Below are 25412 nucleotides of genomic sequence, written 5' to 3' on the forward strand. Positions count from 1 at the left end.
CTTACAGAAAGTCTGGAGCAGGTGACACAAGACACAATTTCACATAATTTAAGTAACCTAATAGTGACAATGGGAGCTGAAGTCACCTTTAAAGAATTCATTACAAAATACAAAGGAAAAGGTGGTGAGATTCAGATAAATCTTGATGGATGAAGTCAGTAGATCAGTCAGGCAAGTCCCGCGCTTCCAAGCACTTGACAGGGATACGTGCAATGAAAAGCGTATTTGGTGATTTCGTACCTGGGCGACTTGCCCCCTACTTTGCCACGTTCCCAATGGCATACTCTCATTATTGCACGAAGATGGAAAAGAATTATAGAGATCGCATTCATTTACACCAGAGCCCTCTTAGACACCGCTGTTATGGGCGCAGGGAGTAAATGCCTTTGGCTGATGCGATAATTTATAATCCGGAGCCTGAGCTGTGAAAAAGAGCAAACCTGTAGAAAACAGGTTCAGAAGCTGGGTTTGGTACTCATCATCCCACTGACCAGCGTGCCTTGTTGACAAGAAAACCAATAATATACCAGTGGCAAGAGCCTTTGCTGTTCATGTTAATTACAAAACCAAGCAGACCTCTCTCTAGCTCTTCGCGTTCTGCCTGCTTCCAGCCTGTGTCAAGAAGTGAGTGGCTTTATCGTCCTGGAAATGTCTGTTTTTCCCATGGATACAGGGAGCTAAATAGAGAACCTAAAAATGATTGTTTTGTGTAGTTCGCCAGGGCACGCTAGAAATGGCTGCTACTGGAATTTCGCTTTTGAAATGAATCCTGCTTCAGTGGGAACTCTTTCGAAACTACAAACAGAGGTCACGCAGCTGCAATTAGCTTGAGGTTGTCACCTGAAGTCATGCAGAAAAAAAAAAGAGCAACTGTGTCATCTAAATATGCACCGCTGACGAATTCTCACAAACTCCCAAAGGATTAGAGAAACGAAGAGGAAACCACAAGGCCTGGGTTCCAGGTCCACCCCTTGCTCGGTGTGTGGTTCTGGGTAAACAACTGAAGGCAAGCACCTCGAGTTCAGGGAACTTCTAATACCAGCCCATCACACCTAACTCGTTGCAGGCATCTTCAACCGTCTCCTACACCTTCCAACACCCTAACGAGCAGAATATTACTTGAATTTTTACAGGCTGAATGGACAGTTAGTTAATTTGCTAACGTTTTGTTACCAGTATTACAGGATTCAGAGAAAATTCAGTAATACGGGGACAATGAGCTCCTGGAAGTTCTCTCCTAACTGCTAATGCTATTATTTGGCCTGGGAATCTTTTCAAAACTTCTCACCTCTTGCTCAGCTTTGGACGAGTCCTGTTTGTGATCCCAGCATTCAGCGGAGGCAAGCTACTGAGCTTCTTATTAACCCTTCTTCCAACTACCATGCCAAAGAATTAACACCTTCTTTTCTAGTTAAAATAACAGATCCAGCTAGCCAGAAATCCTCAAGCCAAAAGAAAGGATCAAGCAATTACTCTCAATTTTCCTTTTTTTTTTTTTTAAAAAAAAAAAAAAATATCATAACATATAGCCCAGCTTTGCATTTGCATATCAAGACCTAACTATTGCCTGTAACAAGATGCCAGCAGCACAAGAAGTAGAGCGGTAAAGGAAGAGCTGCTCTGGTTCAGGTGCAGGACCTGGCAATCAGAAGACCTGCACTTCAGAGCAAGATTCGCTACTCCACAGCTCAGCTTAAGCACATCCAAAAGAATCAGTATTCGGGTCCCCTTGCCGGGATTCTGAAGCGGACCTGATATTTATAGGTACTGGAATTTAATGTCTTTGTAGCGTCGTTCATCCAAACTTTGAAAGGAGGTAATTAAACAGGAGCTTAAAACTTGACAACTTGTTTAACACGGCCTGATCCTAACTCGTAATTCCTTAGACTCAGCCTCTTGATGCTTGCAAGCACAGCGCCGAGCACACCAGATTTACATAAGCACCGGCTGTACGTGATCCAAATGAAGTCAAGTGTCTTCCCTCAACAGCCAAGTGAGCTTACCTCGGAGCCAACCAGCAGAGCAGCGAGCTGCGTTACGCCCCCAGACGGGGCCATGTTTGTCTTCATCAGAACTGAATTTTATTTCGATCCAGAGAAAAGACAACTTCACAGACTAAGAAGAAAAACCTAAATCTTTCTGATCGTTTGAGCATCTACGGAGTCAAGTACCCACTAGATGTCAGCAGCAGATTTAACACTGCTTTAAATAATTTATTTAATCCCCATTCAGTTACTTCTTATAACTCTTGCAGAAGCGTCTCATCTGCTCTGCAGGGCATCACAAGGCACGTATGACATTCCATTTGCAAAGGGATCGGATGTGTCTGTAAGCGACACGACACACCAAGAGCAAGCCCTTTGATTAAATATTTTGCTATGACATAATAACACGTTACAGTAGCCTAACAAAGCATCCAGGCGCAGATCAAGAAAATTGTGTATAGCTACAGTAAATCACAAGTGCTTAAACAACAAAGCAACGTAAGTGAGCCAAGCCTGGCAGGTGATAGGTGACTTTATTTAGCATTCCCTTTCGCATAATCCTGCCACAGCTGCAGTTTCCACTGGCAGGATCGGAAGCTAAAGAGGCATGAAAAAGAAAAGAAAAAAAAGCAGATTTGCTTTTGAATGATGCTATGGATTTTTTAATGAGCATTATTTTTTTTTTTCCAAGATAACTGACCCGTGTGCCATCTCTGCAGTTCACTGAAGGCAGAGAGGCTCGATGATTTAGAGATTCACAGATTTATTTTTTTTAATTAGAGAATTTTTAGACTAAAGGAATCAGTAAAAACATCACGTATGATCAGCAAGGATAAATGTTTACGTTAATAACAAGGACAGCCAGTGCTAGATTCATCTGACAGAAGAATAACAGGTTTGCCTGCTGCTTTTCTGCTGTTTTGCATACAGCATTGCACAGAAGCGCGAGCATTGGACTAATCCTTCAAACAACATGATCTTCAGAATAAAAATGGTGTAAATAATAAACTCATATACCTAGGGTTTGCAAACCAGCCTGAACAGCACTCCCAGAACGATTACTGCTCTCTCCCAGTGCTGAGAACCCATCAGATTTACAAGGTTTCAGGCTTTTGCAGAAGTAATTAGCCAGATGGATCTTAATTCTGCCCTGAACGAGATGCGATGGGAGAATTCAGGTGCTCCACTTAGTCCTGGAACTGATTTCAAAGATGGAGAAATTGCTTTCCTAAAGTCAAGTGATAAGCTTCATTTGCAATTGTGATACCCCTCAGACTTCACAAAGAAAAGAAAATAATTCCCCATTTGTGGTAGCTGCAAGTCGGATCTTGTAAATGGGTGAAACTCTCTAAACAACGCTAAGCTGGAGCGCGTGTGCGTGATTTACAGGTTTAGACAAAGCTGTTTTATCGCCGGTTACCATTTCACATTAGCTCCTGTTTGAAATAACGCAGTGCTGAAAGAGAAAAAAGAAACTAGAGGAACTTTGGAGTAGAGCTCTGCCGGTTTATCAGCCTCCACAACACGCAGGGTGGCAGGAAGGACTCTGCCGAGACAGGAAACGCAGTGACAGCCCGCTCGGGAAGCGAAGAACTGCTTCATTTCCAAAGTGCCATGATTTGAAAAGAAATTTAACACTGTAACGACAAAATCTGTAACGCTCCTACCTCGTGCTATCCATTGAGAGCACGAACCAGATCAAACCAAAGCACTCATTACCAACAAAAATTCACAGATCAATTAAATTAGTCTCAAATGTTGTCAGTTCCCACAGGTTTACAAGCCCATCGCTCGGCTCACGTTCATCTTACCTTGCCAGAAAGAAGAATTCCTACGTTCTCTGTACAAATGCGGTTAAAATAGATATATATATTTATTTAAGGGAGCCCTGGGAATAGAGAACAGGAGCAAGAGCACAGAACTCCAGCAGCTACATGGAGAGGTCTGACAGTGAACCAGGGCGTAATGAATATAATTTCCTTTACACATTAGCAGAGGAACAGAATGCATTATCTTAAATAGCACGAAAACATACCCTGCCAAAAGCCTGTGTGCAAGGGCTGCTAATTTTGGCACAAGGTATTCCTGCAACGGCATTGTTTAAGCTAAAATGCTGTAAACGCTTTTCCAGATCTGCAGCAACTGATGTGGAGAGAAGCTTTTCCTCAAGGCAGGACTTTGCCTGGTGCCTGCAGCAGACCAGTTTCAAGAGGCGGTGGGTTTCTGCACCATCTGCTAGTGCCAGAACAGCTCGTCTGTCCGAAAAGCACTTTGTAAAACAGTGGAATTGTATTACTTCTTTTAAAATGGGCCTAGAAATATTTGGCCTTAACTAATAATGACTCTGAGGATGACCCCCAAACATCGGCTTTACTCCAACAAAACAGCAACTCACAGCAGCGAGACCCTCTCTGACCGTGCCAAAAGAGTGCTTGCGGTTTAGCTCGTTAGCGTAAAGCAAAATTAGCAGCCGTCCTCCCTGCTTCGGTCCAAGGCAAGAGTGAAACCTGCAGCATTACTTACTGTGGGGAACCTGGGGAGCTGCCCAGAACACTTTCTCCAAAGCCTTTTTGTGCAGCAGCCAGCGCAGAACAGAGGAGCAGCAAACCTGGCACGGCGGCTCCAGCACCTCAGCAGGGTCCATTTACAAAAATGGATGTTGCACCGGGAAAACATGTATCTTTAGGTAATTAACATTGTTGCCTTAACTCAAAAATAATGAGGCGAGCTCCCAGAGGCAATGTGAATGGAGCCCAGCTTAAGCAATAAGAATCTCCTGAATTACAATGCCGGCGTGCCCTGACCTGTCATCATGCCTTCGTTTGTCTCGTTTCACATCTGTGAAATGGAGACAATGCATTAGCTAACATCAGGCTGGGGCCTTGAGAAACCCAGGGCACTAAATGACAGGAGTAAACATTTTCTTGTTGTGAGCTAAATTAGGTTTCTGCTCGTTAAAAAGGTGACCTGATTCTGTACCCCTCACGCATGACTTCAATGGGGTTTTTACAGCTGGATATGGGGCAGCTGGATACGGGATATATATAAAAAATAAAGAGGGCTGAGCCAGAACAGAAGTCAAAATACTATCTTAATTGGTGACCTCCTGTCAACCTGCGTCTCTTCCTGAACTTCGGTTCATTCTGCAGGCTTGAAAAGCAGGACAATTAAAATAGCAGGGCTGCAGACGGGCTTGCCATTTTCTTCCCCTCTTAATTAAACAACATTTTCTGAAGCAAACCAAGCAGGCGTGCAAAGTGACAGGCACGAGGGGCACATCACGCTGGCAGATGAAAAGCAGCTCGGAGAGCTTCAGCCTCCACAATGAAAGCAAACGTGCCAAGAAGGCACCCGAACATACGGGACGAGCCCACGTTTCCTCCTAAGGCTCAAGATCTCCCCCGGTGTACACGTTGGACTGAAAGACCAGCTGAGCAAATCCCGACTTCCAAAGCCCCTAAGGAGGGATTACTCGTGTGGATCGGTTTGGGGTTTCTGTACATAACAGAAGCGGATTTGATACAAGGGCAACAACCGAGCCTCCAGAGATTCCCATCACGTCTGTGGTTCAGGGAGGCACTCTTCAGTACGCAGAGTGCTGCTTGTAACAAAACCTTGTTGAAGGCTGAGAAACAATTTTTGCTTGCCCTCCTACCTTCAGGATGTTAGCTCCGGCAGAACGCCCCGTTCTTTTTGTATATAAAGGACCCGCTACGGCCCAAGTCTCACACAAGAGAGCCGGCATCGGCTTTGGTGGAATACACGAAGAGAAAGCTGAGGAACAGCTGGGCTGGAGGAGACCGGGAACGCAAACATCGATGTTTTGGAATGGCACAGTCCAGATGCTACCACACGGCAGTGGCCGAAGTGTTTTGTGTTACTCAGACGTTGCCTGAACCACTGCAATTTCAGCAGAAAACCTGTACGAGCTTCCCCCAGTGGAAGCGGTGCTAATGGTCAATAAATGCACTTTTAGCCTTCCTTTTTTTTTAATTTTTTGGCAGTAGTTCAGTCTCCGCGCATTACAGTAAGTCCAGTCACTGCTGCCTATCAGACCCATTCACTCCCCAACCAGCTAAGAGCCAGACACATTAGTTTTGAATGGTTAAGCATCTCAGCATCTCAGTCGTGCAATTATTTTGGGCAAGCATCCCCATAATTATCGGACATCCTTTCAGCCTTGTCCTTCAGTTTAGAACTATAAATAATTATCCTGCAGCCAGTCAGCTCTACAGCTACAGATCTCTGAACCAAAAGAAACAGATGTAAACAAAGTACGTGAATTCAGCTACTCTAGTAAAAAAAAAGTTTGAAAAAGTTAATGTTTCTCTAATAAAGAATTAAGAAAGCGGGGCCATGTAGTTCAGCCAGTTGTAAGAAGTTTTCAAGAATGATTCTTGAGGACCTCACACTTGATGACCAATTCAAAGCCCTGGACTTCCCAGCTGCCAAGGGAGTAGGAAGTGATTTACACAGGGGTGAGATAAAGACAGGAGGCACTGAAACACACCGAGTGCTCTACGAAGCCCCTGCAACCAGCCCAGCTAGCAGGAATCCCTGCAGTTCGGTACAAAGCAGCAAGCTAGAGGCAAAATGCTGCCCATGACTTCCTGGCACCCGTGCAAACTCCACGAGTGTCATTATTAGACAGCTATGGAAACACGTACCAAAACGGAATTTTTGCCAGGCTTAGAGCTGGCAAATGAAATGCCAGCGCTCCGCTCCACAGCCGTTTCAGATCCCTTTAATGTCAAGGCTACGCAAACTCGGCATCCAACCGAAACAAGCACCTACCTTGTGTTTGTGGAACATACGGAGCCAGAAGCTTTGCTCTCTTCTTCTCATACCCCTTTTGTGTGATGTCCCCTGAAACCAAGAAAAGAAAACTTATTTAACCAGCCCTCGTTTTTTGTTTTGGGTTTCACTTACTCTTCAGTGACATGGAGGTTTCACCCGAACATGTCAATGCAAACGCCGAAGAAAACCTGAAGCCAAATCCGTGTGGGTACATTATGATTTCAAAGTCTCCACGTTACAGTTTCTGTAGTTTCCCTTGGGATCGTAGATATACACTATTTAAATGCAGTAATTTGAATCAGAACCGCTATCTAAGTGGAATATCAAAGCCGTGAAAACGTAAAAAGGGAAACTCGGAGCACATGAAAATATTCTGGAACCACAAAGCCAGCTCGGCTAACTAAACAGAGTAATTCCCAAACAACAGGGCAAAGGGAAAGTGCAAATTCAGAGCCTGAGCTTAAACTAATCAAAGTGAGAACAGCTTCCAGCAAACAAAAGTGGGCCCACTGCGGGAGGGAATGCTCAGAAAATGGAAGGATGAACAGAGGCAACTCGGAGACTACTGCCCAGCAAGCACACCCTATGATTCAGAAACCAGACTTTCAATATTCAATTTGATACTCAGTGAAAGGAAGCTTTTTCTTTCTTTCTTTCTTTTTTTTTAACTTGTTGATAGCCGTAATTCCATCGTTTGCCTACTAGTGGAACCATGCAGGAGAGAGATGCTTGAGCTCCACAGAAGCAAAGCTGCACAAGAGAATGCGCATTAGGAAACGTTTCCCTTTTTTAAAAATACTAATCTGTCTGATCCTGGAGACGTACCATCTGGCTGCTGTCTTTTGTTTTAATTTCTCACATTACATCAGAACCACAAGAAAGACTGAAACCTTGAAGGGATTAAAACAAAAAGCCCCGCAGCATTTCAAGCCTTTTTGTAGCCTGACCTGCACTTGTAACCTCATCTCTCTTGGGGCTGGAGGATTGGAAGTGATCAAATACACAGCAATAAGAAAACAGAATTATTTGGTATTCCTTACTCAGGCTAAAACGAAGCCCACGCTTGTGCTATAACAAGAAACTAGAGATCACAAACAACATGCTTGCTTTGCCCTGAGCCTGATTATCGGAAGGCTACAGAGCATTAGACACCGAGCAGCACAGGCCACAGCTTTTGCTAGCTCCTTGCGGCATCTTTGAGCCAGACACTTCCAGCCGGATCTGGACGGGCACATCAGAAAGGTGATTAAAGGGTTTAGGCTCTAAGCCTCCCTACACCGCTGGCATCCCCGATCAAACATTCCAGCCAAGTGGCCGTTTGGGTTCTAAAGGTGATTTTGCAGTACTGCAGTGCTTGGGAAGGGAACGGGATTAGCTCCTTTTGCCCAACTGTCGAATCTCAGCGTCGTTTAGCACCTAGCCTAAAGGTTTTGAGGCTGCAATGGATAAATACGCTGCCTAGCGGAGGGTGTGCGTCTGCACGCACAACTTTATCTCACTTCTCTTTTACCACGTTTGAGTCAGGCTCCAACAAGTCCGAACAAATCCGGCACCAGAAAATGAGAATGGCCGCGAAGCACCGAAATGCCAACCAAAGCATTAATTTTAATGCTTGATTGCAATACACAGCTCGGTGAAATGAATCCAGCTCACAAGAAAGGTATGCTGCCAGGGTACGGAAACTACACCTTCAAGAAAAGCCATACAAAGAGCGCACACCGAAAGGGTAATGTTTGCATTGATTGCGTGAGCTACAAAACCTACCAGCTTTTGAGATTTGCCTCTCCATCTTCAGGGGCAGCTTTAATTCCCCACATTTGGGTAGCAAATGGAGCGGGGTGACTGCCACTTCAGGAAAAACAAACCTGCACGGACAGGGGGAGGGATTTCCCCTTAGAAGCCAACCCACAGATTTGTTTGGAGCTTGTTAGTTTGTGATTAACTTCTCCGCAAGATTTAATTGGGCTCCTGACATCGGTGGTTACGCGCTATACATAATGCAACATCTGCCACAGAAATTTGTTGGCATTCCTAAGGAATACCAGTGCACTACCAACACACACCAGCACTCTCAATGGTCGAAACGTTTGCAAGCCTTCACTACCACGTGATCCAAGGCATTTATCTTATCGCTTGAAAAAAAGGATTCTCTGAGCATGAGATAATAAGCAAAAGTCGGCTGCTATTTGGCAGGAGCAGGGAAGTTGCAGCCAGTAAAACCCAGGCAGGAGAAACAAGGGTGAGAAATTCCTGGGGCTTCCCTGCAGCTCTGTGCCCTCCCACTGCTGGATTTCCAAGTAGTGCTCGTAAAAACAACAGCAAAACCAACCAAAAAACATAGAAGAGAAACAAAACAAACCGATCCCGGCACTATTTTGACAAAGAGTGCCAGGCTCAAGCATCTGTCTTACGGGCTAAGAAGCCATCACACTTAACTTCTCAGGCTAGCCCCATGGGAGTGGAACTGGCCAGTAGGGATCGAAAAGGTTAAAAGGAACTGATAAATGGGAGCTCTTTCTTTTAGGACAGCCACCCGTGCAGGCTAGAAACAGACCACAATTAACTGAGATAGGATCTCCAGCAAGACACGGGGACGAAGGCTTGGAAAAAAAAGGCTGCGTGCAGGTAACAGGTGTAAAATCATCTTAATAAAACCATGATCCAGTTACAACAACCACAGCAGTTACGCCTAAAGCGACATCACGAGTCGTGAAAACGAATGTCTTTTTAACGTGGGGCGTGAATGGAAAGCATTTATGGCACAGCGTCTCCTTCCTCCGGCCCCACGTACCCCAAATTCGATCGATCCGCTCAGACAGAAATCAGAGGCTCACCAGGAGGGAAATTTTCTTTCCCGCTATCCCTTTTCTGCTGATCTACAGGAAATGGAAATGGCTCGATCTGAACAGAAATGCGGATTTCCTCGCAGAATGTCATAAATTACAGCAACAGGAAGAGAACCAAGACAATGGGGCTGCAATCTCAAGAACCATTCACTCCTCCTACATAAACCTGGTAAATCCTCATCAACCCTGCTCCCAGAAATTCAACACTTTGTGACGTTTGTTGCGCTAAATTCTTCTAGACAGCTAAAAACCAACCCAAGAACTCCAACCCCTCTCTACCCAGACGTAGCACTACGAAGCATTAACGAGGCAAACGAGGGCCGACAATTTAGCTTTACCATGGTGCTAGTGTTTGTTCACTCCTCGGAAAGAAATTCCAAACAAAAACACTTACTGCTGAGGCATTCTTTTGGCCCTCTCCCAGCTACAACTGTTTCAGTTCACTTGGAGGCTATATTTATCTGTAGCCGTGCTTATGCCTCCACGCGCTGAGGAGGCCCCTGCTGAGGAAAGGGGATTCTCAGGAAAAGAAAGCAAAAATTCAGTTCTGTTTCCATCAAGAACCATTCACCATCACCAGTCAACGTTCTCACATCGTGACCTTCCCTGCTGTCCCCAAAGCATCCCCTCCCCACGCTGCCCCTACCCCAAATTCAGCAGAGCCTCCTCACCTACCCGGCCTCAACGGCAGCGGTCCCGGCCCCGGGCCACCTCTCACGGCATGGCAGAGGAGTTTTAGCAGGACTTGCTACCAGCTGAAGTCCTTATCAGTTCTGCTCCCAGGTTACGGTCAGGGATCTTCTCAGTATTTAGGTTTAAGGGCTGTGTGAACGAGCCAGGCCTCCGGTCACTGACGCGGCAAAGGAACAGGCTCGCCTTCCTCCTGGCACCGGCTGCCACCAGCTCGGGTGCAGCAACGTCTTCAGGCAACCAGGATGGTGGAACGGGCTGAAGGGTAAATGCAGCCCTGCTCCACCACCATGATCCCTTCCACCAGCTCCACGCACCATCTTCCTCCCTCTGCCACCCAAACTCCCAGGTTTTTCCATCCCACAAGCACCTCGGCGACTCACAAAGGTTAACCCATCCCAACACATGAGAGATTTGCTCCTGCCCAGCCACCAGCTCAGTTTTCCTGCTCATTTGCACAGCGTTTGGTGGACCAGCTCCAGGCAGCTCCACAGAACAGGTTCTGTGGCAGGAGGGTACGGCGTTGCTTCAGGAACTCCTCATCTTGCTGGGTATCGCAGTACTGTTCCCCTCTTCCAACGCTACCCCCTCCAGCCCGTTTCATCTCTCTTCTCTTCTGACAGATTTAAAAGAATTTAAAAATATTCCACTTTTCAAGACACAAGAATACGTAAGAGATGGATGTCATTCCCTGGAGACAGAAATAATTCAGCATTTATGGTTTGCAGAGATGGAGCCGAGTCTGGGAGCAACCCCGTGTCCTCGCTGAGGACGCCTGGGCAAGGTCCTGACCGCAGACACCGCTGCGATGAAGAGGCCTGCTTTGCTTGTGATTAAACCGATTGCAGCTGAGAAAGAGAATTCCCTGGAAAACAGAGTAATGTTCCATGAGAGTCCCCTCTCGTGTGATTCTCCTCACTTAGAAATCAGAATTTGTCCTCATCACACGCGTCCCCCTGGTATTTTCTGCCTACCGAGAGTTCAAGTCGACACGAGGAACTGCCCGGGCTTACCCAGGGCTGAAGGAAGCCCAGGCAATTGCCACCGATCAGCCTTGATGTTACACCTATATTCAAATCATGCAACAGAGCAGCCTAAAACTTCAGGAGCCTCACCGCCCTGTGACGCCAGGCTGCTTTTTAGCAATTAGGGTTGATGATCTATTCTAACCAGCGGTGCTCAATCAGTGCAAGGTGGTAACACCAGCTAATCCTGCTACGCTCAGACAATACTCCTCTTTCAACATCCTTGCTCCCCTTCCCCCCATGGAATGAGAACACTGAATCATTTACTGTCTAACAAAACCATAATTACTACAGTGGAGAAATTAAGGAAAATGATCACGTAGCGCACAGCATCTCTCCAACAAAGCCTCCAAACACTTGACTGCATCAAGCAAAAGAGTCGAATCTGAAATGAGTTTGTAGGCATTCTGAAAACTGTTTGGATGCTTTTAAAACAACAACAACAAATTTTGATATTTCTAGCAGCTTATGCTAACAGAGAATCCTGGAAACGCTTCTGGTCCATTCATTAGTCCCCAAACATGGATACCTGCTCTGTTTACTTAACTGCAAACACTCTAACAAGGTTATAATAGGAAAATAAGGAAATCAATTATATTATCACCATTGCATCTGCTTTGCAGGTCTCACCCATGTTAAGTGACCTTGATGACTTTGCCTTTCTTCCCTGCTCCCCTTCTCGATCCCTAGGCACGTGTGCCAGGCCAAGTCTCCCTGCAGTTTTATCACCTCTAACTCTGAAAGGACACGAAATCAAGCCCGGTTTTGCAGAGCTCGATTTTGGATTTCCTGTCCTTGACCAGAAGTAGCCACCAGCTGGAGATGTTGAAAGCCAGAAGTGCAGAGCTGAAAGTCCAAGATGTTCTTTTGCTGCGTGCCACATCTAGATAAGGCCTTTCAAGTGTGCTTGGACGCGTTGGGTGCCGTGTCTGAGAAATCCCAAACCTGAGAGGCATGCACGTTAACACTTCAGACCGTCTCAGCTACGGCCTAGGCAGAAAACAGCTATCACACCAACCAGTTTGGCACTTCAGTAACCAGCGTCACTGCCACTCAAGCAATTTGTTACCTATTTCAGAGTTAGAGCTCACCTTTCTTCCACCGCCTGGAGGACTGGCACCTTCCGGACACCCCCTGCCATGGTTTTACCAAGGCCAGAAGCTAAGACGTCCTCAGTGCCAGGCTTTGGCAACCCAAGGAACAACATTTCAACCTCTTTTCACGTGTCCAAACAGAGCATACCTGTTAAAAGGTCTTGCACTCCCAACACTCTTTGGCTATAAATTCAGCGCTACAACTACAAGTTTGGACAATTCCCTCGTTCTGTTTGAGGCCAGATGATGATGCAGCTTCAAAGATTCCCTCCTCCTTCCTTCTGGTGAAGCTGTATATCAGGTTTCCTCCTTGAAGACAATACCAAGGCCTGCAAACTACAGCCTTACAGAAAAAAAAAAAATCACAGATTTCTTAAAAAAAAAATAAATAAAGCCTTGCTCAGTCCGTATATCACAAAAAGCAGCATGGATAACCAAAAAGAACAGGTTTGTGCGTTGCAGTTCCCCTTTAACAGCACCATTCTGTTCCCATTAAGAACATGAATAGGCTACTGAAAAAGCAGCAAGACTTACAAAGCTGTGTTTGTTAAGCACAAGCATTATCCTGCGACAGTTGCAGCACTAGAAGTTTCACAGACAGATCAGCTCCAGATTAATTTATACACACTACAAGCCTACTTGGCTCCAGCACTGTGGGGACTCTGTTCCACACTTTAAACAAAAATCTTTTCTAAAGGCTGATGAATGCTGTTTTATCAGACTCAAACTATTTTAATCTCAACATTTATTACTTCAAAAGAATGCGATTGCATTTTGGTGGCGTGGTCTGCCCCGTGCGCCGTGACAGAGTGCCCCGTGTAGAGGTCCGGGGCTGTGTCATTGAAGGTCACAGGGTGCGCTTCCCCACAAGTCACCCCGTGTGCACCTTAAGCGCTTTTACTATTTTTTTATCGCTGCTGTTTTACCTTTAAACAACAAATCCAACTGCTGAAGGATCTCTCTCGTACAGCAGCATTTCAGAGTTGCAGCTGACCCAGTGTCCTCGCTTCACCCGTCTCGGCGCGTGTGTTACGGGCAGTAATCTTCGATGCCATATGTGATGTATCACCAACCTGGGTGAGCTAAGGACAGAGTTCAGCTTTCTTTGTGTGCGCGGGCAGGGGGTGACCGACAAAAAGGAGGTGGCATCAGATCAGCTTCAGCTGAAGACCCTCCCTGTGGCATCTTACTGCTGCCGCAAACGGCACCGTGCTGGGTTAGCAAAGGAGTTCTCAAAGGCTTAGGCAAGACCGGGACACCGAAAATTACTTGGAAAATTACCAGGGTAAATAAAAGAGTCCCCGATATGAACTACAACTCTGTTGATTCTTCTCTTTGGAGCAGACACGAGAACATTCTTGCACGTTGCGCGTGCACGGTTTTTGCAGCATCAGCATGACCCCGGCATGCTCCGGGGTTGGTTTCTTCAAAGGATTTCCCCAGCTAAGTTGCTCAAATGAGGAGGCAGCCAAACTTTAAGCCATACTTCTAATTCATTCCTGTGTAAGGACAGGAAGGCTGGAGGTGCTTTGCCTTTCAGACCCTTACCTGTGACAAGAGGATGTGTGATGAGCTCCTGCACCAGCAGCTCAGACCTCGCTATCAATACCACGCTACCTCCAAAACAGGTCAAATGTTTCAAATAACAAAACTCTTGGACAAAACCACTCAAAATGCTTCACCAAATTCTGTTAACTCTGATAACCCTACTAAATAAACCCTCTGCTCGCAGCCTCTAACACCTGTAGGTGTTAGAGGGTTTTATTTAGAGGTGTTTTATGTAAGCTGTTGTTTTTCGAAGTGCACCCTTCACATGGAATCAAGTCAGGTGGGAAAAAACCTCTAAGATCATCCAGTCCGACCTTGAACCTAGTAGTAGTGACAACACGTTACCCACGAAACCAGCATATGCACAGAAATAGCTTAATCCCATGCACAAATAATAAATCCTGCATCTAACCCCACCCTGGAGAAAAACAAAACTTTTAAATAGCTGCAACTTGCGTGGGGAAAAATGCATTTTCCCTTCTGAATATTACACAGGGCACGAAAGCAAAGGTTTGTCACAAGTAGGGTTTTTACAAAATCTGTTCGAGAGGAAGGTTTCACCTATTTTTTATAAGTAGTCACTGAGCAGAACTTGGGTTTCGGTGTAGGAGCCCTTCACGGGGTTTGTAATGCCAATGCAGCACGAAAACAACGCATTTAGATGATGAAAAACAGCAAGTGCCACATAACCGTGTGCAAGACCTGGCTATGTGCACAGTCGAAGCTGGGTAAAATGTCAAACAAGATACCTCACAATGAATTTTAAAGCCCGAGTGAAGCAAGTCTGCAAAACTTCTCTTTTCTGACTAACCTCCGGATCACAGCCACCGGCAGAAACTCACATTTATTTCATCCCCAGCACAAAGACACAGACCTAGCCCTGCACCACTAGACTGAAAACCAAAGTTTCCCAGGAAATGACTAAACTCGATGCAACAACCCCGTGACTCAGCACTTATTCAGGAGGTGCATCATTGTCTTCCTTCAGGGAGAAACCGAGCCCTCTGAACCGCGGGCGCTGATAACCTTCTCCCAGGAGTTGTCCATCCAGCCCAACAAGCAAATTCTTCGCCTGTTCCAAGCAGCGCACTTTCTCCACCAGATGGGCGGCTGTGGACAGACGAATTTCCAAACCAAGCCTGTTTTCAGCACGGCCTTAATACCAGAAACTTGCAGGCACCCAAAGAAAACTCCTTATCCTGCTTCAAAATGAAGTATTTCGACCCCTGTAGAAAGCCACCCACCACTACAAAGCCAAGCATCTCCCCTTAGTTTTGCCACAACCAGCAGCCAGTGGTGGTCAGGGGCTCCAAAGCAAGGCGATGGGTTGAGGAGGGCCGGGAAAAGCTTCTACCACAGCACAGCCATCGGCGGCACCGGCTTGCAGTAAAAGGCACGCGCCAAAACCTTCTTCACAAGGGCTTTCCTCTTGCCCCCGCGCACGGAACCATCACAACATTGCCGCAGTGGATCCACCTGGGATGGGACTTGAAACAGAAGTTCCTACGGATTTAATCCTGTGTGCAACTCCTACCACTCACCCTTTCAAGGCCTGCAGACGGCACTGTTTAAGAACGCTCTTGGAGAAGGCTTTGATTTTCCTACCGTAGGCCAACTGCCACGGGCATTCCGTGCTGGTAGCCCTCCTCCACATCGGACACGGTGCAACGCCGTGCCAAGCCATCCAGAAGCACGCTTTGGGTATGCAACTTGTTTCAGTCCAACCATACCCGAAGTCGCCTTTTGTAATTACATTCTAGATTCCTGAATACGATGTCAGAATGGGAAAAGAAAGAAGTGAAGAGCAATTACTGCCCTATCTACTGATCAAACAGTGCTTCTTATCACAAAGCATTCAGGTATGGAAATGCAACTCCCATCCTCCTTTAAACACAGTGTGAGCGGAGCCCTAACCTAGTTGGCATGCTGTACTGCACCATAGCACGATAATTACGGAGTTCCAGATGGGCAAATGCTATTCCAAATAACTGGCTGAGCTCGATGATTATGCATGTTGAAACAAAGAAATATCTCCGTGAACGCATTAGCACTTAAAAGACCGATCGCCCCCCAAACAAACAAAAAAGCCATCATGAGAATGAATTTATCAAAACTAAAGAGGCGAGACATCTATCACGACACGTTTTCCCGCAGGCCTCCTATCCCCATCCTCCCCAAGAGGCAGTGCCAAGCCTGTCTCCATGAGGATGTCACTCCTATTTCTCAGAAAAGGGCAGCAGAGAAACGATGGCTGCTTGAGAGAGCAAAACGCATTGTTTGTCCCAAAGCATTCAGATCTGCAACACAAACCGCAGCCACTTTATGGCATTAACAAGTGCTCACTCTAGGATAGTTACTATTACGCAGCATTAGTCACCGCAGTAGGATCCCACTACTTAATGCTAAAGCAATACAATTATTAATTTTTCACCCAGCCTCAAATTAGCGTGCAACACCAGTAATTCGCCTTGCAGAAACTCCCACCCAGTTCCAGAAGCGGACTCGACAAAAACACAGGCGGCAGAGTCGGTGAGCAGCTCCCAAACTGCTCCTGGCTTCCCTATTTCATTTCTTCTGAGCCCGTCTAGTGGGAACCAACGCAGAGATAGACATCGAGAGTCATTTGCACTTGGTTAAATATCCTTAAACCTGCTCTGCACGTGGTGATTCAAAACAACCCCCCGCCCCACACAAATACTACAAAAGCGGAGCTGCGTTCGGGCTCATGGCAAGCTGCTCGGCGCCGTGCACAAGCCCCGCGTGTGTGCGGGCTCCTCCGCGCCGAGGCGAGGCCATCTCCTCGGGACTGAAGAGTACTCCCTGTTCAAGTTGGCTCCAGGCTTGGGAAAGCCGACTGAAACAGCAAGAACAGAAGAAAAAGGCGCTGTGCAGCAGGGCAGAGGAAGGAGATTTCAGGCCCCACGCTCAGTACAGGCTGTGTTAAGCTTCCAGCTATGTTTACATCAGCAACCATGGCTTCTTGAGGAATTTCACTGCTAAGGAAACCACGCTGGCATGTCCCCAGCGAGCCTAAGAAAACCCATCATTGTGTCAGCTGCAGTGCTCTTTACAAGAAAGCTGATGCGAGGACCGACTTCTGTTTGGGGCTCTCGCGGCACGCCGGAGAGTCAAAGTGTCGCCCTCAGAAGCACTTTGTTCAGACGGCGGATGCTGCCAACGTGAAAGCCTTTGAGCTGGGTGGACGAGCCAAACTGTGGCAAAACATCCTATTGCAGACCCAGCACAGCTCAGCGATCCAGCCGCGCGCTGCCCCACGCTCACGGTCAGCCCAAGGGGCCAGGAAGCCCACCCGAGATCCCCCACGAAGCTGCTGAGCACCAACACTTCCACAGCAATTGGCTCCCAGCAGCCAATTTTCCCACCCTGGCCTCTTTCAGGGTGCACCATCTCCCTTTTCAATTTAAATCAACTGAATTCTCAAGTGTCTTACTTGCAGAGGGAAGGAAGTATGGAGAAATCAGTAGGATTATTTAAGAGCACACAGTCAGCAACCCGACAAAAAGAAAAAGAAGGCAAAGCAAAGGAACAAGAGAGCTTGCAAAAAGGATCCTGCAGTTAAAGACGTGGTCTAGTTCAAAGAAATAGTCTTTGAAAGCAAATACAGGAATTATTTACCATAAAACAATCTTCCAAAATGCAACGCGTTTGTTATAAAAGCTGTTGCTGCAACCTTGCTAAGAGCTGTTCCTGAGATCACATTTTCCAGCCAAACATTCACGTGAGCAAAATTCACAGGAGAAAATTTCTACCTTGTTGATTTCTCATTAGTGAAAAATAAAGCAGAAAATAGCAACGGAGTAATCACAACAAATGACCCCAGAGCACCTCGCTGAGATCCGCAGCGAGCAGGGACCAGAGGCACTCGATAAAACAACAACCGGAGTGACACAAAGCTTTGGACAATCGCCGCTTTGTTCGCGCAATAATTAAAATCTCCCCAGCAGCCTAGAGAGCAAGGCCGAGCGAAACATCTCATCCAAACTCCTCCCTGGTCTACCTACGGCACGATTTTGGGAAAGCTGCTTTCGTATTGCGAATGACCGAGAAAATCTGCTGACGCTTCCCCCCTCCGGGGAAGGTCAGCTCTTCGTGCAGCAGGCACGGCGCGAGCAGGGCAGCGAGCTCCCCACGCGGGGGGAGCTCCCTTCTGGGAAGGCAAAGCTCACACCACGAGACAGCTTAAAAGCTAAGAACCTCGCCGAAGAACCGACTGGGCAGCTTCCAAGGCCGCCGTCTCCACGCCGGAGGCCTGCAAACCAGGGACCGGCCCTCGCGCAGCACGGCCGACACCGGTAATATTAATGAGGCAGCCCCTAACGACGCGCAAGAGCTGAACATCGATGCAAGAGGAAGCGTGTTGCACATCTGGCACCTGGCAGAGCAGAACAGCAAGCGAGCACGGCTTTGCTGGCTAAGCAAACAGCCAAACACTCTGCGAACCGTTCCGTTTGACGCTGCTGCTGCTGCACCCTCTTCCCACGAAGGCCAGGGACATTTGATGCAGTAGAAATAAACTCCCGGTGATTTATTTATAATAGCAAGGGAAGGAAAACAAACACGCTCGCCTAGGAATGAGACAGCTTTCTGCAGGTAAATTAAAAACTCCTGTTGGTAAATTCAGTATTAAAGAACCAAAAGGCAGCATTAGCCATAAACAAATTATTTTAAACAACAGATCGACTGATCCAGCAAACAGCAGCCAACTGGAAAGAAACATGAGCTGGTAAACAAAAAGGGGCTCTGCCAGAAGCCAGAATGCTGACTGCATTTCCCCTTTATTGTTTGCATCTTGAATCATGAACACCACATTTCAGGAGGCTCAACGTGGGACTCGGTCATGGCTCCGAGGGCCGTCAGCTGTAAAGCATAAACTCCTCCGCAGGCCTAATCCAGAACTGCCTGAGCACGACGCAAACCCACCAGGAGCCTGTGTACCAAAGGCAGCCGCATGGTCCGAGTGGAAAAAAGAGAAACTCAACCTCTAAACTGGTCCCAAATGTTCCTCAGGACGAATTATCTCCTGCGCTGAAAGGCAGCCTACCTGTACCAGAGCTGCTCTCACGTCCTGTGCTCTTCACCTCATAAAATAGCTTGAAGATGAAGGAGACAGAGCTTTATTTCCAGTAACTGGTTGAAATGTCATGGCATGTGTGTGCTACGGATAACCTATGTGCTGACAAGCTGCAATCTCTCCAAAATCAAATTTATCATGAAAACACTGGGTAAAAAAAAAACAAAACCACAATGAAAAGCCATTATACAAACTTCCAAAAGGTGTACCAGCCGCGTAAATCAGCGCACTGCAGCCCTAACCGAGAGGAAGCCGGGCACCTCCTCGTCACCAAAGCACCCTCGCAGCGCAGGGCTCGACGTGCGCACAGCCTGACTTCTGCCCCGAGCCCTGGCAGCCCAGGCGAGGTGAAGGGATCGGGCAGGGACGGATCACGCCGTGATGGATCACGCGACGGTGCTGCCCTGAAAGCTGCTGCTCCCCGTGCCACGCTGCTTGCCCTCGCTTTTCTCCGCGGGGCGGTGTAGCCGGCGGTCCCCACGGCACGGACGGGCATCGATCGCGTGGAGGTGACGAGCGTTTGCTTGGTGGGACTCTAGCTGGGGAAAAGGAAAAACTGCTGGATCTGTTTTATGGTTGTTTATGGCAAAGCTACTTACAGAACAGGATGAGCGGCTTAGGATGGTGGTTTTTTTTTCCAATCATAAATCAAAATAAATAAAACCGCATTCCATACTGCACGTTAATCAGAACGCTCTCTCAAGTTGTCCTCACGTATACCACCACAGGGAAGAAAGGCTGACAAATCTGCTAAAAGCTTTAAAAAGCCTAAATTAAATATTAATATTCTGAAAATGATGAAGCCAGCACAAAAACACAAGTCTCCTTACCACTCCAGTTCTGCATAGCCCAGAGCTGGAGATGTAAAGATTTCTTGCAAACAGGGATGATTTTTTTAAATTATTATTTTATTTAAACACGCTAGATGGTATTATGAATAAAACAGGAAAAGCAAAAAAGCTCTAGCTGTACAGGTTGGGAACTGCAAGCTGTCTGAAAAAGCAACAAACAGCAAAATGTATTCATAGGGAACTAGTAACAACAGTTAATTGTTGTAACGCCAGCTAATGAAAAGCAGAGCCAAAAGGCTATCAGTACTGGATTACAGTTACGGTTAGCGTGACGGGAACAACCCGTGCCAAAGCTAAAGTCAGAGTCCTTCCCTTCAGAGTTCTGCTTCTGATGATTATTCACGTTCAGGACATTCACAAGCCAGGTACCTGGAGACAAGCCCATTAAGAGGAACATATTCAACTTCATTTCCAAATTTTGCTGACTTCACCTCACTAACCTCAAGACAGAAATCTCCACGAAGAAGAAATCTTTTGGTAGCCCTACCACAGAGTGGTTTGGGGTTGCTGGGTTTGGTGGTTTTGCTAACAGGTACTTTGTTGGGATGCTCCTTCGTATCTTCCAGTTGCTTATCAGAGAAACATCTCCCATCCCCTCCGATTTCAGGATGCTTCGTTGGTCAGGTCTTAATAGCAACCTGGAATGACTTGCCAAAAGCTCCCAAAAGAATCTTCTAATTGAGAGATGACATCAATTACTTAATTTTAATGAGAGTGAGATCACATTTTAGTTTTTCATTCTGCAATAAATTTAACGCAAAGGTGACTGTGCAGTTTCTCTTAGCAGTGGCCAATCTGCCTCAAAGGTGCAAGAAGCATTAGATTGGTTTAAATAACGACCTAAGCTCTACTGCTTTATTTACCACTGGCATCTAATTCTAACAACATTGGCCTGTTTTTATTACTCTGCAATAAATGTGCAAGCCCTCCAAATCACTCCTCTAAAACAGAAACCCGAACGCGTGAACTCTCCAGTTCTCACAGGAAGAAATGCTGAAGCGTGAGCTACTTTCCTCCTAAGAATGGACAGAGTAAATAGGAACAGGCAACCCAAAAGCGTCCAGAAAACTATTTGTTTAACAGAAAGCTCTAAGTTTAACAAAAGCATCACCTGAAAAAGCAAGTTAAGAAATTCCGAGGGTGTTAAGTTTGATTTATCTTACAGCTATCAGCGTTCACATCGTGCCTGTTGAAAAAAACCCGATGGAAGCTACAACTGCGCGCAGGTGCACAGGGCAACTGCAGATGTTCGGCAAAGCTGTTGCTTCATCTCCACAGGACGACCTTGGCGAAGTTATCTGATGTCCATGGCCTAATTCCACCTCTCTTTTGGCTGGTAAAGAAGGCAGGGACTTTCCAGGCCTCTCCCTCTAACCGAGTAGCTGCAGGAGTCGTACCTCTTCTAAAACCTGGACGTTTTACAGAATACTGTGGTCTGCCCACCTGCGGATTGTCCTCCCTGTGGCCTTGCTCCACTGCCTCGCTATCCATTCCAGTACCCACGCTTGTTAGTCTTGCTCCAGCATGATTCATTATCCCTCTCCGGCCTATTTTGCATAATTCCTAAGAGCAGTTTACTTTCTCCTCGATCGGATGACCTCACGTCGATAGGAGATCCTCCGCCGCACCACGTTAATTTCACGTTCTCTTTCATTTCAGTATTTCTGCTATCGATGACAACAGAAGAAGTGCTTGTATATTAACCATCTGTTACTACGCCTAATGGAGCATAATCACTAGATATCAGCCTTTTCAAAGAGCACTGTTTATAAAAGCAGTGTGTAAATGTAGCAATATTAATAGGAAGATGGTTGTATCTCGTTGAGAAAGTATTACATTCGCGGCAGGCTTTGCTTTCAGCTGCAGAACAGAACGGCCTTTTTAATAGCAGTCTGAAGCACCACAGACAGAGCTCCGCAATCTGGGGGAAAGGGGGGAGCAGGAAGGGCTAAGGACGTGCTGACAGCAATAATTTAAGACGAGACATTCTGTCAAGAAAGAGAAACTGAAGTCCAAATAGAAAGCTTGCAATTAAGCAAAAACTCTGAAAAAGGAGAAACGGAGACAACAGGCATCGGTTTGGATTGCTGCCCTCCAATTTGTTCGCTAAGGCTCGTCTGCTGACTCCATATGTTTCAGATAAGTAAAACTTGTGCCACGGTACGTAATAGTCTCTTAAGAGAAATTATGGTGTTTGGGAAGCAAAGCAATCACTCCTCTTCGATATCCCTTGCGCAAGAGGATCGTTTCTTCTTAAGCATTTGGCACTCCAGAAGCACAAAGCAGAGCCATAAAAAAACATAAACCAAATCAGTTCCTTGGGGTAATCCAGCTCAGATCTCCTTCCGAACACGATGCTGACCTGCCCTTTCAGCCAGCCTGGAGCATCCATAAAAACACCTTGTGGATGGATGTACCTCGGAGACTATTTGGGAAACTCTGGATAGCTGTTCCGCCTGCTCCTACTTCTGCTGGAGGACGACACGACGACGCTTCTCCTGAAACCTGAAAGCCACGCTCAGGTCGCTAACACAGGCACTGCAAAGGCAGGATGTGCTCACCACCAGATACGATCATCACAGCTCTCTGAAGCGTGATACCTTTATCAACTCTTCTGTGCACGGATACGATTGAATATTTCATGTTAAAAGCTTGAAGAGGAAGAAAAACCCAGCCCAGAAACACAATGCAGAAGTCATCCTCTCATCTACAGCAGAGCACCTACGCAGTCGATGTGATGTGACTGGCGTAACAGCTATGATTCGCTCCAAAACCTCCTTTTCATGCAGAAAACGGCAGAGCAGTGCAGATCTGAGAGTGGAAGTGCGTACTTTTCTAATTTGCTTAGTTTCACCGGCTTAAAATTGAAGTTTATTTTGGGACTTGAGTTTTTTTGTTTTTGTTTTTTTCCTCCCAACTCACAGCAAACCAAGAACGAGGACTCTACCCTAAGGACAAAGCAGCCGTTGGAGGCAGATCCCTTTCCCGGAGCCATGGAGACATCTCCTTCCCTGCGACCAGCACGAAGTCACACGAAGGCTCTGTGCAGCTCGACCAGAGACGGGTTTTGCGAGCGTCCTCGTGCAGAAGATGCTGTCCTCATGGTTTAGTTTCACCAGATGGGTTAAGTGCTGCACTGACAGACCCACAGGATGAAAACTCAGAGAATTAAGCACAAGATCTTAGCATTCAAACAACAGCCCGGGTCTGAAGAGCTAATGTAGACTGACATGCAAAAGTGTGCAATCATTTCCATGCGGCTGCCTTCATCTTCTTTACATATGAGGCCAAGAAAGCCCCTGGGGCTGTACTAGTGCCTAAATGGGCGCAGGTTTCCTTTAGTCTCTAACAAAGGCTTTAAGCAATTGGCAAGCTGCCCTCGCCTAGCTGCCTTCTTCCTTTTCATATGTGCCTCCATCCCCAGATAACGCGGGGCGGCTTTGAATTTGCACCCTGCACAATCAGAGGTAAAGGATATCACAGGAAACCCAAGTCAGCTTTTCCCCTCCGTGAGGTAACTCCCTGGAACAACCAGCAGAGTCCTTGTCGTTTACGTACCTAGCAGTATGTAACACTTGAAGAGCAGACAATACGTTCAAAGCTCAACCATCAACTGGTTTAGTGAGTTAAGAAGAGAGATGCTGTCTGCAATTGCTCGGGGCAGAATGTGCTGAAGGAGCAGAAATCTACCTTTCAACTGGGAATCCGTGAAACAGCTTCAAACAGTCCCTCCAAAACATGGAAACGATCCCGACAACTGCTGGCTTGCTTCAACGTGACAGTAACTCTTGGAGACTTTTTCTCACATTTCACCCGCAGAGAAGTTAAGCTGTTCTTCAAGAGCTATTCTCGATAGCAGAACTACAGAAAAAAGGGCTCTGACGTTGCCCAACTCTCTCCGCCTCACTAGTTCCTTTCATTCTTCCTTTCTTGGACTGCTCTACAGGCTCTCCTCTCTTGATGTCAAATACTCAACAGCAATGCTGTTCATTTTTGAAGCCTGGCAGCTCCTCCGTGCAGCTCCCAGGACAGACCCAGAGCAGCTGGACCAGCACAACCAAGGGACCGTCACTTTGCACGGCAAGAGCAACAGCAAGCAGCAAACGCTCTAAGCCGTGCTGCTGCCAGACCGCTCGTAACCTGCAGCCAAACTCGGTTCTAACAGCAGACTATTTACTCCTTCCCCACTTCTCCACGCCAAGTCTTTCCTTTCATCCTTCTGCCCAAACTCTTATGTCTCTGCTGGAAGACGAAGGTGCCTGCAGTGCCGTGCGGCGCGTCCGTGTCCCTTTCGCACCATTTTATTGCTCACAGGAAGGTAATCCGGGATTTGAAACAAGAGAACGCGAGCGGCAATAACTTTCCTAAGAGAAAAGGCCAAGTTAGGGCACCTCGCATGGCATGGAGAACTCGACTGCCATCATCTACCTTCCTGTGCGTCCCCCCTCCCTTGTTGCTCTGCTGCATCCATTTCCACCTCTGGAACATGAAAAAAAAAAGCGTCACCTTTGCTGCTCCATAAATAACCCCCCGAAGAGCTGTCAGGACACGAACCTCTCTTTCTATTTGGCTCTCTCCATCAGGTTTACCACTAGAAATTACCTTTTCACTCCAGGGAAATGCACAGGCTGAATATCATGAGCTGTCACGCTGCAGCGCTGATAAACTGAGAAAGATTACTGCAGGTAAGCGTGCGTAAGACAAATCTCTCCAATTCCTTCGAGTCAGAGGATCACATTTCATAGGCCACATACAAAGCCCGAAGGACAGCAGGCAGCACAAAAGAACAATGTGAAGTAAATGGTACGTGTTTGGACAAGAACCAACAAACAAACCCTAACCTCCCTTAAAAAAATGGAATTAAGGACGGCCACGCTTAACAGACGAGACTTCGGGCCCCCTTGAAAGGAGCTACAAGAGAATTAGAGCATGGGGTGGGAGGGAAGGGTCTTTTGTCTTGTTTTTTTAAACCTCTTCACTCAGATTTCTTAAAATTGGCTTATCCACAACGCAGGAGGGACGGAGACAAGCTATTAGCTAATTACCCACTAAGACACATGGCAGTAATCACGATACATCCAATACAATTCTGCTAGATCAAAACGCCCCTGCACCTTCCACGCTACGACCACGTACACCAGAAGCGTTTTTCTGAAGCTCCATACAGTGAATAACCTTTTGCTACACAAAAGCCAAAGGGGAATTACATCTTCCTGTTTGCTGTTCTAGCCAGACTTTTTTTTTTTAAAGGCCTACTGCAGAAAAAGAACTGCCCTGAAAGCCTTCCAAAGCAACACCTACTCCAGGATTATGTATTTTCCTAATTTTGGGGAACTCCGAGAGCAAATTAACTACGTTCCAGCACAGGCATCTCCGTCTCTGGTCAAAATTCCTAAAACGACATTCTTAAGCACTTAACGCTACCGGTGAGTAGCCCTACACGATTTTTACATGCTGCAATTTTAAAACAGGACTTAACAAGTA

At 46.6% G+C, this 25412-nt stretch overlaps 1 protein-coding gene across 6 annotated transcripts in view; it reads right to left on the minus strand.

The window, feature by feature from the left end:
* DIP2B (disco interacting protein 2 homolog B) overlaps positions 1-25412 on the minus strand; it is a 67099-nt gene that overhangs the window by 31506 nt on the left and 10181 nt on the right. For 5 of the 6 annotated variants that reach the window (XM_035308813.1, XM_035308810.1, XM_035308808.1 and 2 more), the window contains exon 2: positions 6780-6851. In XM_035308813.1, coding sequence (XP_035164704.1) covers positions 6780-6851 — 72 coding nt within the window. Of the gene's footprint in view, positions 1-6779; positions 6852-15590; positions 15655-25412 lie in introns of those variants that run through there. The other variant, XM_035308809.1, reaches the window with a different exon arrangement.

This window comes from Oxyura jamaicensis, chromosome 33 (genome assembly GCF_011077185.1).
Source record: "Oxyura jamaicensis isolate SHBP4307 breed ruddy duck chromosome 33, BPBGC_Ojam_1.0, whole genome shotgun sequence".
Taxonomy (NCBI): Eukaryota; Metazoa; Chordata; class Aves; order Anseriformes; family Anatidae; genus Oxyura; species Oxyura jamaicensis.